This window comes from Mytilus trossulus, chromosome 1 (assembly GCF_036588685.1).
Source record: "Mytilus trossulus isolate FHL-02 chromosome 1, PNRI_Mtr1.1.1.hap1, whole genome shotgun sequence".
In the NCBI taxonomy this organism is placed as follows: domain Eukaryota; kingdom Metazoa; phylum Mollusca; class Bivalvia; order Mytilida; family Mytilidae; genus Mytilus; species Mytilus trossulus.
In genome coordinates, this window is record NC_086373.1 from 93,584,039 (window position 1) to 93,602,738 (window position 18,700).

Here is an 18,700-nt window from a genome sequence, read left to right on the forward strand (position 1 = left end):
TTATCTAAAATAGCCTTTGATGTTCTACGAGAAAACAAGATTATTGTCCAAGTAAGCAATTGGAAAGTCTTCATATTCCTTTAAAAAACTATAATGATTTGCTCATTTAAAGACAACGAGAGCCCCGTTGAGACCAAAATGTATGTCATTGCATTGAATGAAAGTCTCGTGGGACAAGCAAAAACAAGTTTTCATTACTTTATAACATTTCCCTTTCTAACTTGACCTGCCAGTAACCGATCTTTAAATCTAAAGTCTTCGAACAAGAAGACTCTCATAAAAGGACGAGCATTTCAAACAAAAGGTAAAGGAATAGAAATGGATGAGACTATTTTCCTTAGTCTTGCAAAGTCCACACAGAGTAGTTTTGATTCATCCTGTTTATTAACTACTACAAAAAGAATGATAACGGTGACTTAAACTTTTCAATGACCTTCGGGGGCTTCGGTGGCCGAGTGGTCTAATTAGTTACTACTGTGATCGCTAGCCAGTCAACACTGGGGTTGTGAGTTTGAACCCTGCTTGTGAGGGTGCGCTCGACTCCAATCCTAATAAACTAGGATTGTCAGTTTTCCTATCTAAGGTAGGTGATTTCTCCGGGCACTCTGGCTTCCTCCACCAATAAAACTGGTCGCCACGAAATAGCCCAAAAGTGGAAAAAAAACACAAAAATCTAATCAAATCAATGACCTCCGTTTCAAGCATTTCTTCAAGCCTTAGCAATTACTTTTTATAATTGAACGGTACTCTCTTGATTTGTGCTTGGTCACTTGTTTTCATTTTTAAGGTATCAGTCTGGCAAAGAGTTACTGAGCAAAAAGGTTGGGTTTTTCTGCAACAGTTTCAAGATGGCTTGCTCAATCTTGAAGGTACTTTTCAAACTTCCTTTGAAATCATCATGTTTGTTTGTTGGTTGGTGTTTCAAGTTTCGAAGGGGTGTCCTTTTCCAACTACAAAACCTCTCTTCGTGGTATTATGTTTATTGGTCAGGTTCTAAAGCACATAAGAAATCGTTATTGGTCCTTTCAAACCCTAACGTTAATCTCATAAAGCTTCAATTCAGATATTCAGAGACCCTTGTTCAATCTAACAAAACATATAGCAGCTGTCTAGGGTTTGACTGCCTTATGGAGAGATTACCCTAGTTTTCGTCTGTTTGCAAAATGGTCTCCATTGAGTAAATTCTTATCATATTACTAGTATCTTCTGGTGTTCTCCGGTAATAACAGATCAGTTGGTAAATGCATTATCAAACTCTGTTGTTCATTCAGATGTTCCTAAATAAATATATTTTTTAATCCCCACCTACAATACTAGGGGGGCATTATGTTTTTGTATGTGCGTCCATCCGTCTGTCCCGCTTCAGATTAAAGTTTTTGATCAAGGTAGATTTTGATGAGGTTGAAGTCCAATCAACTATAAACTTAGTACACATGTTTCCTATGTTATGATTTTTATAATTTATGCCAAATTAAAGTTTTGAACTCTTTTTCATGGTTTACTGAACATAGAAAATGATAGTACGAGTGGGGCATCCGTGTACTATGGACACATTCTTTTTGTTTCGTTGTGTTACTAGCATTTTATTAATCCTTTGAGTGTTTTCTTTCCTTGCTGGCTCGATTTTGTCGCTGCAGATTTTTTTTTGGCGGGAAATGTTTTTTTATTTTCTTCGTCGTCGATAATTGACAATGCTTCTTCGTCATAATACACTCCTGCAAAGAATGTATAATTTTGCCTTTTCATTTACATTCATATTTTTATCGAGTTATCGCTCATTTATCTTTTTTTCATTTCGTATTTAGCATGTATTATGTTAATAAAACCATCTGAGGGAAAATCAATTCAAAGGCATAAAAATTGGGAATCAATCGTAAATTTTTGTTTTGTGTTTTTCTTTTTTCTTTTGTTTGAAGCAAGAAAAGTATCACCCTTTAACATATCATCTCCACTCCTTTTATTTGCAAATTACATTAAAGGTTTAAAATGTTTTAATCTATTAAATGATGCTAACATCTTCCGGTGTTTCAAAACTCCCTTGTTCTTATTTTACTTGGTCATTGCTTCTAACATTTGTTCACACATCATTAGCGCTCTTGGAACATGGAAACAGCCTGTAAAAATATGTAGAATAATAAGATATATCATTTTATGATTTTGTGTCAACATACTGAAGCCGTAAAACATTTTGAGCGTTCCTGAGGAAGGTGAATCTAAAGAGCGCTTTTAACGCAAAACATTCATTAATTATTTTCATTTTAAGAGCTCTGGGTCAATACCTTTGCTGGTATGATATCAGTTCCTGATGGCATCATAAGCTCAGTATAATTGGGTACTGACATGATTTATAGCTTTAACTAGTTAATTCATGCTTTCCTTGATTCACTTTCACTAGAAGCATTCAAAACCGAATATTTGAAAGCCATGGATGGGTAAGAAACCGAACAGTTGAAAGGCTAAATGACAAAAAAAAATTCTCGGCAAACTTCAAGGTCAACTCAACAGGAATTTCTTCAAAAAATGTTTTTGAATTTTTTTAAACAAATTTACAAAGATGAGTTTATCACAAGTGATAACAGTGTCATTGCCTCGGTCACACCTTACCGGAAAGCACGAGCGGACGCCTAACGGATAACTTTTTTTCAATCCGTTCATGTCCGTTAGACGTCCGTCCATATCCGTTTTATGTCCGTTAAGCGTACATTTAATTCGTCGACGTCCGTTCTGTCCGGTGGAAAACTTTGAGTATGTTCAAAACTTTGAACGGACGTCCAACGGATAAAATGTCCGTTGAACGTCCATAAGGCGTCTGTTTTGTACGGTACTCGTCCGTTTCGTTTCCGTTTTGTATCCATTACGTGTCCGTTATATATATGTTGGAGGTCTGGAAGATAAATTCCCCAACGGACTCCTACCGGACGTTTAACGGATAAAACGGATGACAAACGGAATCATACCGGAGGTATAACGGATAAAACGTATGATGAACGGATCTGAAACGGATAAATGCCAAGTAAAAATTTCGCGTCAGAAATCCCAAGTATTGGTATGTCAGATCTCTTAAGGTTCATGAATTCTTATTATTTATAACCGTTCTTAGAGTATAGGCACGTCTTCACAATCAAACAGCTCTTGTTCAGGCCAGACACTGCCCTTTTGAGGAATGTTGAAGACTAAACCAAAACCAGTTACACAAAAACATTTTGAATAATTATGCGATTTACACTTATTATTATTGTCGCCTTTGATTTTCCGTGTATCTTGTTCATCCGTTTTATCCGGTACGCTTCCGTTAGGTGTCCGTTTCATACGGTACTCGTCCTTTGGATGTACGTTCGACATCCATTCTGTCCGTTACGTTTCCGTTTCTCGTACGTTGCATATCCGTTGTGTGTCCGTTATGCATCTGTTACACGTCCGTTTTATTCGGTCAGAACATCAACGGACTACAAACGGATAAAAATTTTGTCAACGGACAACTTTTATTTTCATCCGTTAGGCGTCCGTTCGTGCTATCCGGTAAGGTGTGACCGAGGCTAAAGTGATCACTTATGCCCGCGTCACACTGTCCCGATTTTCATATACGATGGACACCCGAATGCGAAAATGGTAAGTTCGTACGAAGTTGGTCCCGATCTCGTTAAAATACCAAAAAGTGACCGAAGCAGGTTCGATGAATAACGAAGTCTATACGATGGTGCCGAAATTATATACGATAGCAAAAGATGGGCATACGAAGGTTAACCCAAGACGGGTATTTAAGCTTCATATCTCAGCCGAACCCTACACGAAGGATTACGAAGGCTACACGATGGATTACGATGATGGCGCGATGGCCATACGATGTCTAAAAGACGTCGTGTACAGCTTACGGTGTATATATATTTATCTTACCTCCTATATATTTCTACGCATATGATTGGTTTAAAGCGACCACTTGGAGACCGTGTATATTCAATATTAGGTTAGTAGGGAGGCGGGGCTAATTTCAATACACGGTTAGTTGTGGATATACGACTTGGGCACTGTTTGATTATTTAAAACTATCAAAGTTCTGTTTAATAGTGTAAATATTTATCGTTAACATTAGTTGTTTAGTGTTGACAAATTGAAGAAGTTTCTTGAAATTGAACACTTGAACACAGAAATAAGAAGATGTGTTATGATGACAAATAAGACAACTTTAGTCTTAATTCAACAAATGAAGATAGTCGGTAAGATAAATTCGTTACATAGTGTGCTAGTGACTTAATATGATATTTACAGGGTAAGTAAATTCCATATGGGGTGAGACCTTGTATGTATCATATTAGGTCACTAACACACTATGTAACTTATAATATATCAATTTAAATTTAAAATTTTTATAATAACCACATTTGGTATATTGTTTCTCCTTGTAATGATCTGACATTTTTTACGTTCAAGGCCAAAGGTCATGGTCAGTCATATGAACTTGTTTTTTTCTCTCCTTGAAATAGCATAATACACAGGACATTGGTTGCTAATTTGTTTACCTGCTGGTTCTAAAGACAACATTAAAGGTATTTCCAGTTTCTGAATGTTTTGATTGATTTCTAAAAAAATAGTTTATGTATCAAATATGCATATTCAATTTACCATTTTCTGCATGTGTCATTTACAAATATAGTGTCCATATTTGTCCCCAATGTCTTACATACGAGGGGATGCCACGCTCGTCATTGCCTTGTTTGAACTGTTAAATGTGTGCACTAGTCTGAAGAATCACTCATAAGTATGCCCATGTGTACTTATAATCCTGGTACTTTTGATAACTATTTACTGATCTATCTTAATGGTAAGGTAATGGGTTCGTTAATCCCTTTTATTCAAAAAGAGCTTTTTTCAGGAGAACATCATAATAATAAAGACAAAAGGAAGGATGTGGGGAAATCAACAAATTCGTCAAAATATGACCTATAAAAAACAAAATGGTTATGGAGTAAACATCCGTGTGACAACAACTCAGACGATACACAAAAAAATAGAATAATGAAGAAAAAGTTGGTTTCTCTATATACGTGTGCCTGCAGTGTTGGTGTACGAGGCGCGTTTATGATTTTCATGATGTTACTTGATATGAAAAATTGACAAAAAAAATAATATTTTACTTGTAAAAGTAAATCCTGAGCCTGTTTTAGCTGCTCTTCTTGTTCCATTTGAATAGTAGAAACAAATCTGTCGCCTTTCTTGTTCTCATAGAATCATATGATATGAGCTCCATGTTTTGTGAACATCTTTCTTAACTCTCGTATTAGACTGACCAGTGCATATCGCGCATGTCATTTTAAATGTATTTTAGCGCAAAAATTAACTTACATATAGCTGGATTTATTGCCGTCATAGTTCCATCTTGTCGCCTTCGTACTTTTATTCGATGGCAACATGACGGGATTACGAGGTCTTCACGAAGTCGTGTTGCCATCGTAAGACCTTCGGGTAGCTTCGTGATTCATTCGTGTAGACATCGTAATGTCAAAACTGCCCGATGGAAACGATGGAAACACGAATGCAATACGATGTTCAAAGATTCATTCCCGGTGACATTACGATGGTGAGGATGGTGATACGAACTCAATACGAACCCTCAACATCGGGCACACCTTCGGGGATTTTTTAACATGTTAAAAAATTTAGAACCCTTCCCGATGTTGTCTCCGAAGGCTAGAAAAAGTGGCCGATGGTTCTACGATGGTGAAAGATGGCACTACGAATAGCCCGATCTGGATACGATCAGTCCCGATTTTGAAAATTTCCATAATCGTGTTGCCATCGACGTAAAAATCGGGACAGTGTGACGCAGGCATTATTAAAATAAAATCATATCCGTGGCTTTTATTTGCTGAAGGGATTATGACGAAAATTTCATAGATTGATGAGTATGACATTTTAAAGAACAGATGTTCTCGCCAAGCATGAAGTAATACATCAAAGGAAGTGAAAATATTTCACATGGAATGGCCAGATAAAGATTGTTGCAATGTATTCAGACGTTGCCACTTGTAATTAACACGACAAGTGCAACACATGTTTTGCATAGACGGACGGACAAAGGTAAACCAACATTGCCCTCTCCCGGAGAGGGAGTATATTCTACTGAAATTTATTGACGAACAGTGTATTATAATCTACCTTTCCATACACCACCTTTAGATCTAATTTTGACTTTTCCTTCTCTGTCTAAATAACCATACCACTCTCCTTGTTCTTTGTCAACAAACTAAAACATAGCAGATTTTGATTGAGAAATCTATGAGGTAGTTAGAAAATTTTGTGTATGATTTATAATTATTTTATAAAATGTCACCAGTGTCTGAGCAGAAAGTTGACGAATCAGTGCTTTGTCAAAGAATCCTTTTTCTTTCTTAAAAAAGAAGAGATCATTAGAAAAGAGGGACGAAAGATACCAAAGGGACAGACTCATAAATCTAAAATAAACTGACACCGTCCTGGCTAAAAATGAAAAAGACAAACAAAAAACAATAGTACACATGACACAACATAGAAAACTAAAGAATAAACAACACAAACCCCACCAAAAACTAGGGGTGATCTCAGGTGCTCCGGAAGGGTAAGCAGATCCTGCTCCACATGCGGCACCCGTCGTGTTGCTTATGTGATTACAAATCCGGTAAATAGTCTAATTCGGTAGGTCAAATTCATGAAAGGGAAGGGGATTGTAGTTACGACGTAAGTAACATATCCGATATCATTTGTGAAACGGTTATTCCATAACGGTCAACCAACTCGTGATGGCGTCCGTAAAATTTACGAAGGGATGATTTCAACTTCACCATTTGGCTGTGAGGTCGTTAATACAAATCAGAATTAAGAAAATGAATGGGTCCATCAATGCCCATGCTACGTCAATCTTCAAAGATCCAAATATTGCTGAACACCTATCTGACCTCCATGATGAATATGTTGTTGTTCCCGTAGACAGAGCCCCAAATAACATCGTTTTTATCTGTTAAAGTCATTACATTAATTGCTTAATAAACGAATTAGGTATAGACAATTCACTTGGAAACCCAACATATACCCTCACGACACTTACCAAAGAGGAAATCCTGGATAATCATAGGTCTGTTCTTTGTTCCTTCGGTATTTCAACCAAAGATGAAGAACTGGATCTTCCATCACTGTATTGGATACCTAAACTACATAAGTGTCCTTACAAACAACGGTATATTGCTGGGTCTTCCAAGTGCTCCACGAAACCCCTTTCTTAATTATCAACATCCATTTTATCAGCAATCAAAGACGGGCTTCAAAGTTATTGTGAAACTGCCTATTCTAGAGGTGGCGTGAATCAGATGTGGATACTTAAAAATTCCAAAGATCTTTTAGAGTACATACAATCTAACTCTCTTTCATCTTGTAACAGTATTAAAACATTTGACTTTTCTACTCTTTACAAAAGTATTCCACATTCCAAACTAAAAGACAAATTAAAAGAGTTGGTATTACTTTGCTTCATAAAAAAGAATGGCCAACGTAGATACAAGTATCTTGTCTTAGGGAGGGATAAATCATACTTTGTAAAGAACCATTCTGATTCAAACAAAAAATTCTCTGAAACCGATATTATCAAGATGCTTGATTTCTTGATTGACAACATATTTGTTACGTTCGGAGGACGTGTTTTTCAACAGACTGTCGGCATCCCAATGGGAACAAACTGTGCCCCTCTACTTGATGACTTGTTTCTTTATTATTATGAGGCTGACTTCATGCAGGAACTTCTTAGGAAGAAAGATAAGAAGTTAGCAATATCCTTTAACTCTACTTTCCGCTATATAGATGACGTTCTTTCACTAAACAATTCAAAATTTGGTGACTATGTGGATCGCATCTATCCCATCGAATTGGAGATAAAGGATACTACAGATACAGTTAAGTCGGCTTCATATCTTGACTTACATCTAGAAATTGACAATGAGGGTCGGTTGAAGACAAAACTTTACAACAAAAGAGATGATTTCAGCTTTCCTATTGTGAACTTTCCATTTCTAAGTAGCAACATTCCAGCAGCACCTGCATACGGGGTATATATCTCCCAATTGATACGATATTCCCGTGCTTGCATTTCCTATCATGATTTTCTTGATAGAGGGTTACTGCTCACAAGGAAGCTATTAAACCAAGAGTTCCAAATGGTGAAGTTGAAATCATCCCTTCGTAAATTTTACGGACGCCATCACGAGTTGGTTGACCGTTATGGAATAACCGTTTCACAAATGATATCGGATATGTTCCTTACGTCGTAACTACAATCCCCTTCCCTTTCATGAATTTGACCTACCGAATTAGACTATTTACCGGATTTGTAATCACATAAGCAACACGACGGGTGCCGCATGTGGAGCAGGATCTGCTTACCCTTCCGGAGCACCTGAGATCACCCCTAGTTTTTGGTGGGGTTCGTGTTGTTTATTCTTTAGTTTTCTATGTTGTGTCATGTGTACTATTGTTTTTCTGTTTGTCTTTTTCATTTTTAGCCATGGCGTTGTCAGTTTGTTTTAGATTTACGAGTTTGACTGTCCCTTTGGTGTCTTTCGTCCCTCTTTTGGAACTCTTGGTTTAAAAGCTTTCTTGTGAGCAGTAACCCTCTATCAAGAAAATCATGATAGGAAATGCTTGCACGGGAATATCGTATCAATTGGGAGATATATAACCCGTATGCAGGTGCTGCTGGAATGTTGCTACTTAGAAATGGAAAGTTCACAATTGGAAAACTGAAATCATCTCTTTTGTCGTAAAGTTTTGTCTTCAACCGACCCTCTTTGTCAATTTCTAGATGTAAGTCAAGATATGAAGCCGACTTAACTGTATCTGTAGTATCTTTTATGTTAATAGAAGATACCAAGACCTTAAATATTCTGTTTCAATTTTCACAGATTTCATGATGGTCTTGAAGTATGGATTATAGATACTGACGTTGTTTATCATCTTATTTACGTGTTAAAGTGTGTTTTAATTTGTCTTTGTAAATTATTTACCTTTACTGTTTAGTCCATTTTTGGTAATTTCCTTTTGGCGTGGCTAGGTACTTATACATCCCGTCATTGTGGGATTATGTTATGATCATATTTTGTATTCTTGTCTTTCATTGTTGCTTATGTTCATTGTCTATATGCCATTTTCTTTGCTGACATATTGATTTGTCTTAATAGTAATTAAATATTATATTATAATGTTGACTTCTGTACCCCTATTTTGACATCTGTACCTATTATATTTGTTTGTTTTGTTTCCATATTGTTGGTAATATACTGGAATTTGACGAGACTGTCATACGAAAGAGAGGTTTAATTAGCTATGGAACCAGGTTAAATCCACATTTTCCCTATGAGTTGCCTGTACTAAGTCAGGGATATGACAGCTGTTTTCCATTTGTTATAGCTCTTGATTTTGATAAGGGGTTTTCCATTTTGAATTATCCTTGGGTTTTGGAATTTTTGTTATTTTACTTTTTGAGGAATAACAACAAATATAACTAAAATATATTGTCATTACGTTACTTGTATCTAATTAATTTATGAAGTGATCATTATCATAATTGACTAGTAATTTCCACATGGAAACTTTTTTATATGATTCTGAATGTTACAGAAATATTAAAATTTCACATTTCACATTCATTGTACGAACAAATAACCCTACGAATAATAAGTAATTTGTTTACACGTGAAAACGTTATTGTCACAACGGTTCGGAAGTCGGAAGTAGTGATGCTTATAATTTATCTAGCCAACCCAATTGATGGTTAACACAATCATATTGCTTTATGACACCTATTCGGGGAACTCAAGCTTTTTGAGATTTCCTGTTTGTAACCCATTAATCACAGTGGAATCATTTCCTATTCGTTGAAAAGTTTTATTCTTACTAATCATACTTATCAAACACGAATTTTGTTGTAAAAAATATAGACGTGACTGTCCAACTATTTTGAACCATACATGTATAGTTTATCAAGAAAAGAGCTATTACAGTCATTGTAAAATTACCGGCAGTTATCAACATTCACTTACAGTATTTAACAGTTCAAGAACATCTTATGGGTAAAGGCAGTTGGTTTGTCTAGAAAGTATGAACAAAATGAAACAAGTACCATTATTGAAAATAAAAAATAATTGAAATTTAAAAAAATAAACACCCAATAAACAGTTAATGGCAAAAGAAAGGCGAAGTTTACCAAAGAACATTCAAACTCATAATGTTAGTTTAAGAATTCTCAGTCTTTGAAGTACCACAACTGATATTAAGGTTCGGATGACATGATGGTTCTTATCATCATGTTGATACTTTGACCTTGCTTTCAGTAACTGCTAGCAATCTTTAATATGTAATAGTTTCCTATAAATTATCTTGTGTCTTTTATTTTATTGGTTTTACAGTTAAGATCTTTTGCTGTATTCTGATTTCTATCGGACGTTCTTTAACTTACATTTTGTTATTCTACTGATCGAGATTAAAATGATTGAAATATCAAATACTTGTTAACCTACGTCACTTTTTCATGTGCCTGTCCCATAAGTAATGAACATCGTCAGTTGTTGTCTTATGTGGTCTAATTTCATATCTTAACATTTATACACATCTTTTATAACTCTGGACTATTAAGAGCTTGGCATATTTGTATTGATACCAGTCATGTTTGTGTCATCGAGCTGCTCGCTCTTACGTTAACATCACATTCCTATATGCACTACTAGTATATTTCAAATTTTGCTCAATTATGAAATAATTAGTTTTTCTATTACATCCTATTTTCAACATTTCAATATTGTCTATGTGTGACATACTTACATGAGAATAGCTATAATCAAATATTTGAGCAAAAATGTCCAAATGTTTGACGTTTTTAGTATGTTTATATGCCATAAGAAATGAAATCATTGCTTCATTATGTGGCCACCATAATTTCAAATCCCATTCCAACTGTGCCGGTGACCATCCATCGACATCTAGAAAATAATATAGCCCACCATACTGCTTGTCCCAGCCATAGTTATAGGGGTTGATCATAAAAGTCTGTATTGCTGTCTCTGCTAGTTCTGTTTTATTTGTTCTACTAGCTAGATCAAGAAGGAACCAGCCTGCTTCAATGGCGTGACCTGCAATATCAAAGATAGGTGGGTCTTTATTTGCTATTCATTAAAAAGAAATATTGACCAAACAAAATTAAGTTAATAAGTGAGTTTTTTAGTCGTTAAATTGGGACAAACACATATAGAATGTGGTGGAGTTTATATATTTGTGAGCACTCATGCCTCCTACCTACCTGGGTCAATTGTGTAACATCACAACATATGAACAAACTATAAAAAGTTAAGATGGAAATGGCTTGACTAAACAGAAAACCACGATTTCAAAAGCCGGTAACTTATTTACATACCAGGGGTCATAAGTCTGCCACCACTCCCCTCGAGTTCACTGCCGTCCAAACCAACATTCTCCAGTACAGCATTTCCATTTCGCTTGGAATACGAAGAAAAAATAAGTTTTGAGTGTTCAAAGAATGTTATTGCAGAACATGAATGAAATACAGTCTGCGGTAGAAAAACCGCTGATTGTTATGTATGCGCTAAAAAATGTTTGCAGCTTTTATTTGAAAATCACAAATTTCCAACAGCTTGCTATACTGATTTTTTGTATTTATAGGAAAAAAGGTGAAATTGTATGAGACTGCTATAAATAAAATCTGTTTTCATTATCATTATTTACCAGAACATGGTTTTTTTAAAACTTGCAATCTATAGCGAACGTTGTTGATTGGAACGTTTTAAACGTCGAAGAACTACGTTTACAAGGTAATTATAAAGTCACACATTTCTTACATATACAAAATGTGTTTTCAAATTTCAAAAATCATTTTGGAATATTTTCTTTTAGGATACAAGTAATCATAATCTGGCTGCGTTATGGGTAACTGACATCGCTTTTTGAGTTATGTGTTTTGCTGTGTAGATACTGATTATGTGTCATTGATGGATACTCCATATCCCATTTTTCTATTTCTTACGCCTTCCTAAATCAATACCTTGACATGTTTAAACACTTCTGCAACAGCCCAATCTGTTGCTTTACTGTAGTTGTTTGACAGAGAGTTGTCCATGGTTTCTATCTGACTGATTATGCCCAACATCATCATGGGGACAGCAAGAGAACTGTGTGGTGGAGCGCCCTCTAGTGATTGTCGTCCTATTTCTGTGTCGTCTTCCATCACCCAATGTATAATTTTGTCCATCATCGTTAAGGCTTCTTTCTAAATGGTATTACAGGGAATAAAAAAATAACTATGCTGTTTTGAAATGTTAAACTATAGACAGAGAGAGAACTAGGATTTTAAATGACTTCAAAACTATGTGTTGGTACACACTACCTTAAATAGTAATGTAGAACCTGAATCAAGAATAAAACTCAGTATAATACCAAAAGTAAATTCACCTTATAACTTTGTTTCCCAGTAACTATTCCTAGCTCAGACATGGCCATTAAGTAAAAGCATTCCGAGAATATTGTTCGTTGTATTTTTACAGGTTTCCCTTCTTTAGTCAGAGAAAAGTAACATCTATATGTTTCAGGGTTTCTAGCAAACTTTTGTAGAAATTCTGCGCCTTTAAAAGAAGAAAAAAACGTCAAAATCATGAGTCATACTGTAATTAAATGGAAACATGAATTACCTTTTCCGGGGAACAAAAATGGACATAAATCTGTTTTTCTCGTAATGAAGTCGTGTATTTCTACTATATTAAGTTATAACTGACATATTAAAGTATAGTACTTTCAAAGTGTAAACGAACCTTTGATAGCTGCTTCAAGAATTTCTGGTTTTTGAAACCGTTTCATCTCTTTGTATAATCTGGCGTACATCCACACCTAATCAAACGAAAAACAAAAAATGATAATATAAAGGCTTATTTATGAAATATCGCATATATGTCTTTGCAGAAAATGTTTAAAGGAAAACAAGGGGCAACTAACAGCAAATATAAACTCAGAAGAACAGACTTCATCATGAACCAATAATATATAAGAAAAACAATTGTCAACAAATCACTTTCCAAAGTTGAGCAGCATTCTTGCAAGCAGTTAACCTCTATCAAGGAAATATTGTCAAATGTCTGAAAAATCGTATCCACTAGAGTCTTAAACATATTCTTTATATGGAAGTGTTGTTCATGATAAATAAATTTTGAAATGCGACATGACTTAACATTGGAACAGTCTCACACTTTTCCTCAAATTTAATTATCATTTATAAAGGGGAAGAGTATATATAGATATCTCCACCTGTAAAAAGCAAGTTATCATCATCCTTTATTGATCTTGTGATTTGATTTGAGTTACTTTTTATTGTCTAATAAAACTAAGCTTGACACAATAAAATAAGCAAATTAAAAAAAATTCTTCAAAACCCGTCTTATAATATGTGCCGTTGTTTATGATTATAGATCATGCGATGGCTGTTAGAAGTTATTTTCGTCAATATTTGCAGTATCTTATCTCACTTAAATACACAAATTCAAAGCTATGCTAATACCAACCTGTCGTGCTTGAAGCCATACGTGTTTCGTCTCATCATATATTTTCCCATCTTTGTCAATACAATTAAAAAATCCACTGTTGAAGAAAATAATAGACATAATTGATGGATTATAAAATTACAGTTACAGTTTTTCTTTGATGCAATACTTTTTAAGTTTTAAATATAAAAGTCAATTACTAAAATCCATCATTTATTTTCTTTTCATTTTAGCCATCCATTTATGTCCTCCTTCTAAATCCCCAGAAAGAGACATTAATGTAAATGGATATTAGGGCACGACCATTGGACATATATAATAGAAGGGATATCGTTTTTTTCCTTTAAAAATATTCTGATCTCCAATTTGATGATAAAAAAATATTATAGTCAAGTAGATGACAAAAAATATATTCTGACCCCCCCCCCCTCCCAAAAAAAAAATCTGACTCTGACAAAAAAAACACAACTCCACATCCCCATAAATGATTGTTCCCTTAGATAGTCTTTTCGATTTTGACATTTGTTTTTTTTAAAGACCCGTTTTCTTTGACAAATGAATTCGTTCTAGCTGGGTTTTTTATGGGAAAACATGGTTTGTACATTTAATAGGTAGCATTGTGATATGAACAAGCTTCCAGTATCTACTAGTACTCTTAGGTCGTTATTTTCGTTAATTGTATCAATATAGACCATGTCGTTGGTTTTAGCATTTGAACGCCAAAGATATTTAAGCTCCCTTACGGTTTTGATTGGCTTATTGCTGAAGGCTGTACGGTGATCTTAAGTTGTTTCATAATCTGTATCCTTTGGTATTTGGATGATAGTTGTCTCATCGGTAAAGATATCGCCATATTTTTATTATGTGCAAGTTAATAAAAAAAATCTAAATGCATCGTTTGATTTCGATTTCTGGATATTTATATCTAGAATATACATACATGTACTATAGAAAAAACAATTTATAAAAAGCCTACCCATTTACAGTGTCATGTGAATGTTTAACCCAGAAGTTCACTGTTCTATCTAAGTCAGATCTGACTGTTTCTAAAAACTCTTGTAGTCTTTTTTCTGACATAACTTGACCTAGAAACCAACAAAAATAATAAAAAGTTCAATTTGGAAGAAAGTTAGATAGTGCAATTAGTTGCACAATAACTGAAATTCTATATTTATATTCTTGTAATTGTTATAAAATACATCAAATAACTTAATTACGAACATAAACTAGATTTATGTTCGCTTTTTGAAAATTTATCTGTGACGTCATTTTTGTGGCGTTGATATATTTCTGTGACACACAGCTCGTAATTTTATATGCTGTTTTTGTGTACTGTCCTAAATTAGTTTAAGATATTCGTTGTATTATCTGTGGGTCACATGGCGAAATGTAGTATCTATTGTATTTCTCTGATCTGAGTGTTTCTGTATTTATTTGTACTGCATTCCTGTCATGTAATGTCATTTTAGCAGCAAAGTTAACATTGTCATAAAGCACGAGGTTTTACTATCAACAAAACCATGTTCAACCAAGCATTTTTTCTGAAAATTTCCAGTACAAGTCAGGAATACGGCAGTTGTTATATAATATACTTTGTTTCTATGTAAGTTGCATTGTAGTTTGTTATTGTAATACTTCAGTGTTTCTGTTGTTTCGTTGTTTTCCTCTTATAGTTGATGTGTTTCCCTCGGTTTTAGTATGTAACCAAGATTTGTCGTCTCTCGGTCGATTAATGACCGTTGAACAGCGTTATACTACTGTTGCCTTTATTTAATTTCTTTAAATGACAAAACAATCGACGTCATAGTTTTAAAGTTGAAAAGTAAAATGATGACAAATTTCCCATATGTCTTTTTGATATAGAGCTAAAAATCTATTACCTTTTCTTCCATTGTGTTGGTAACTTGTTGTTATTGTTATGGCAATTAAGGTTTGAGCTCCTCAGGTTAAACCCTTGTGTAGTAGCTAGGTTTGTTATAAATAAACCAACAATTTTAATTTAAAAACAAAAATAATGGATGTATAATTACTTGGGCATATATAGTATTTAAAAAAGGACTTGAGGGGCTTTATGCCCAAAATATGGTTTTTAAGAATAAACAAAAACGTCTATATGAATATTTTTTTTCTGGTGGAACCTTATGAAATCCATTAATAGAAAACAAATTATGTTGTACATCATGCCCGTTTCGAGGCGAATAATATATTTAGTGATTAGCAGTGGTATCTACACAGTGCTAGCATTTAAAGATAACACTGTATAAATTCGGTGCTTCTTTCGAGAGAATAAATGCCACTTTGAATATATCTTTGCATTTCAAGGTAGCATTCTATTTGTCTAAAAATAAATATAATATAGTACCTACGTTTATATCTATTTAATCCTCCAACCTTCAACTTTATCTTAACCTCTTATCTTATCTTCATTCGACGACCTATTTATAATCGCATTATGATATGGTAAAGCGTTAAACATATATGACATCTATGATTAAACTGACCAGTTTTGAAAAGGAATGAAAATTTAGAATTCAAACACATTTGATGTTATAATCGATTTCATTATCTTTTTCGTGAACAAAACAATGCCCTTGTCGATGTACACAATTTTTATAATTTTACAATAACGCTCTATATTTTATTAATATCGAATGAACACAAGCTTATCTGAAATATCTTACTAAATTTAATTAATTAATGGGAGTAGAATATATGTCAAATTATCCTATAGAAATACCTTTAATTTATGCTTTTGACTATCTTTCGCCGAGGATGGTGTCCGTCCATTTGGAAGAGCAGTTATTGAAATAATTTGAATTTTGCATTTTGTTTGTAACTTTGGAAATGGAATTTCTTAAACACTTGAACTTACAACTTTTACTTTAACTCGAGCGTCACTGATGAGTCTTTAGTAGAAGAAACGCGCGTCTGACGTAAATTGAAAATTTAATCCTGGCATCTATGATGAGTTTATTTATAACCACTTGGTCGATGCAACTGCTGGTGGAGATTTATAACCCCGAGGGTATCACAAGCCCAATAGTCAGCACTTCTGTGTTGACTAGAGTTATCATTGATATGTTTATAAATATGAATATAAATTAACTGTTAACAAAACTTTGAATTTTTGAAAAACTAAGGCTTTTCCACCTCAGGAATAGATTATCTTAGCTGTATTTGGCAAAACTTTTAGGAATTTTTGGTCCTTAATGCTCTTCCACTTCGTACTTTTTTTTTTATTTGATCGTCACTTATGAGTCTTTTAGTTTCCAAACTTTTGGTCTCGACGGTACCAAAATGGTAATTTAAAATTACATACGTTTAGCGGACATCATATTTTTTTTCTTGTTGATCAAGAAATTATAAATTTCAATTGAGTTATAGACCGACACATGCCCAAAGGACACTTCTTTTTTAAAGTATCTTTTGTAATAATTTTACAGAATGTGTACAAGAAAAGACGGAAGGTTTTAGAGTTGGGTTTAAAACAGGCCATGAAACTGACCGATCTGTATTTTTTGTGACCTTTCATTGGATATATACGATAACATTTGAACTATGAATACATTTTTAACCTTTTCTGGTATGAAAATTAAAGCACGATAAGCAGGACAAGGTCACATATATCAAAGTAGAACATTCGTTTAGTCATAAATAGAAATTTACCTTGATTAATATCATCATAAAATAATTATATCATTATGGGATTATATATTGTGCAAAAGTTGGCAGTAATAATAATACGACGATTATTGTTCTTGTGTTTATTGATTGACTATCAGTACCCGTTCCATAAACATAGTTTTTTCCTTACCAATACCTGAATACATAAAATTACCTGCGTTTTACGAGTCTTTTCAAGGCAAAACACACGTATGGCATACACTATTTAAAGCCAGGTAGGTATCGATGATGAGTTTATTTAATAACTAGATTCACTGTTATTAAAGAGATAATTGTAACTGCAATTACGATTATCTCAATATGGCGACGGCAGATATAGGTAAAATCTTTCCAGTCATTATTCTCAAATGCAGCATGTTTTGTCAATAGTTATTCAGCTGCAAGGTTTTTCTATACCATTACATCATATTTGAATCGTAACGGTGCACTGGAATTGTCTTAGCGCTGTGAAAATTGTCGTTGAAAAATTCAGGATGATAATCGTAACTTGGAAAAAAGATAATCGTAATTATGGTATTGAAAAATGAGAAGATAATCGTAGCTGGATAGTGTCACTAAAAACGTATATATGATAGCACATGATTAAATTATGGTGATGGATTAAACACGTTTCGAATTCAACATCATATGACATTTCTTTTTGTGCATATATTAATAATAGTTCTAATGAAAACAGCTACATACTATAATATCATAAAATTGGAAGGTTCAACAAGCTTCGAGGAATTTGGAAATGGGAAAAACACGAACTATGTTAAAATACAGAAAACTAAAAAACTAGGAATCTCACAAAATATGGGAATGAGCTCCTTTTTTCCAACATTTAAATTGCCGTTATAAAAGCATAAAATCTTTTGTAAGACCCTTATGTTTGTACCTCTTGCAAACATTGAGAATGAATGTTGAATAGAGCGTTTAGGGACATGCTATTTTTGGTAATTTTGAATCCTTCAGGAATCAACAGCTTATTAGTCCCTCTTAAAATAGTATCGATGTTTCTTTGCTTAAAAATGTTAAATCTAATTGCTGTACTGACTGTACGAAAACTCACTTGTAAAGATCAAACATTTTATTTAAAGTGGCTGGGACAAGAAATCACAGGTTTGTTGAAAAACGCCCATAAATTAAGATATATAAGTAAATTTGTCTAAGATATTAATCTGTCAGTTTCTTCATTTATTTTTATTTTCCGTTAATGTCATCAATTAACTGGACATTTACATTTTAACACACTAAATACCATTGAAATGCTGAAAGACACATTAATTTTTTTTCAGTTACTATTATCCGAAAAAGAAATTACGATTATCAAACAAGAAAAAATCCATAGAGTTACGATTATCATCCCGAATTTTTCAACGGCAATTTTCAAAGCGATTAGACAACTCCAGTGCACCGTTACGATTCAAATATGATGTAATGGTATAGAAAAACCTTGCAGCTGAGTAACTTGTGACAAA

General features: G+C 34.0%; 1 protein-coding gene across 3 annotated transcripts; it reads right to left on the minus strand.

Annotated features, from left to right (window-relative positions):
- Positions 1 to 1,934: 1,934 nt before the first annotated feature.
- LOC134711230 (N-acylglucosamine 2-epimerase-like) lies at positions 1,935 to 17,465 on the minus strand. Of its 3 annotated transcripts, none has more exons than XM_063571725.1 (10): positions 17,395 to 17,465; positions 14,533 to 14,641; positions 13,578 to 13,653; positions 12,834 to 12,909; positions 12,478 to 12,647; positions 12,071 to 12,295; positions 11,426 to 11,507; positions 10,837 to 11,144; positions 6,154 to 6,241; positions 1,935 to 2,114 (listed from the first exon to the last, which is right to left on the minus strand). In XM_063571725.1, exons 2-10 carry the CDS (start codon positions 14,631 to 14,633, stop codon positions 2,050 to 2,052), a joined length of 1,191 nt encoding a protein of 396 aa, XP_063427795.1. In that variant the 5' UTR covers positions 14,634 to 14,641; positions 17,395 to 17,465; the 3' UTR covers positions 1,935 to 2,049. The 3 variants fall into 3 exon arrangements, with proteins under 3 accessions (XP_063427795.1, XP_063427787.1, XP_063427778.1); XM_063571717.1 differs by lacking the exon at positions 17,395 to 17,465 and adding an exon at positions 15,919 to 15,966; XM_063571708.1 differs by lacking the exon at positions 17,395 to 17,465 and adding an exon at positions 15,923 to 16,030 and having other exon boundaries at positions 1,936 to 2,114.
- Positions 17,466 to 18,700: the final 1,235 nt, after the last annotated feature.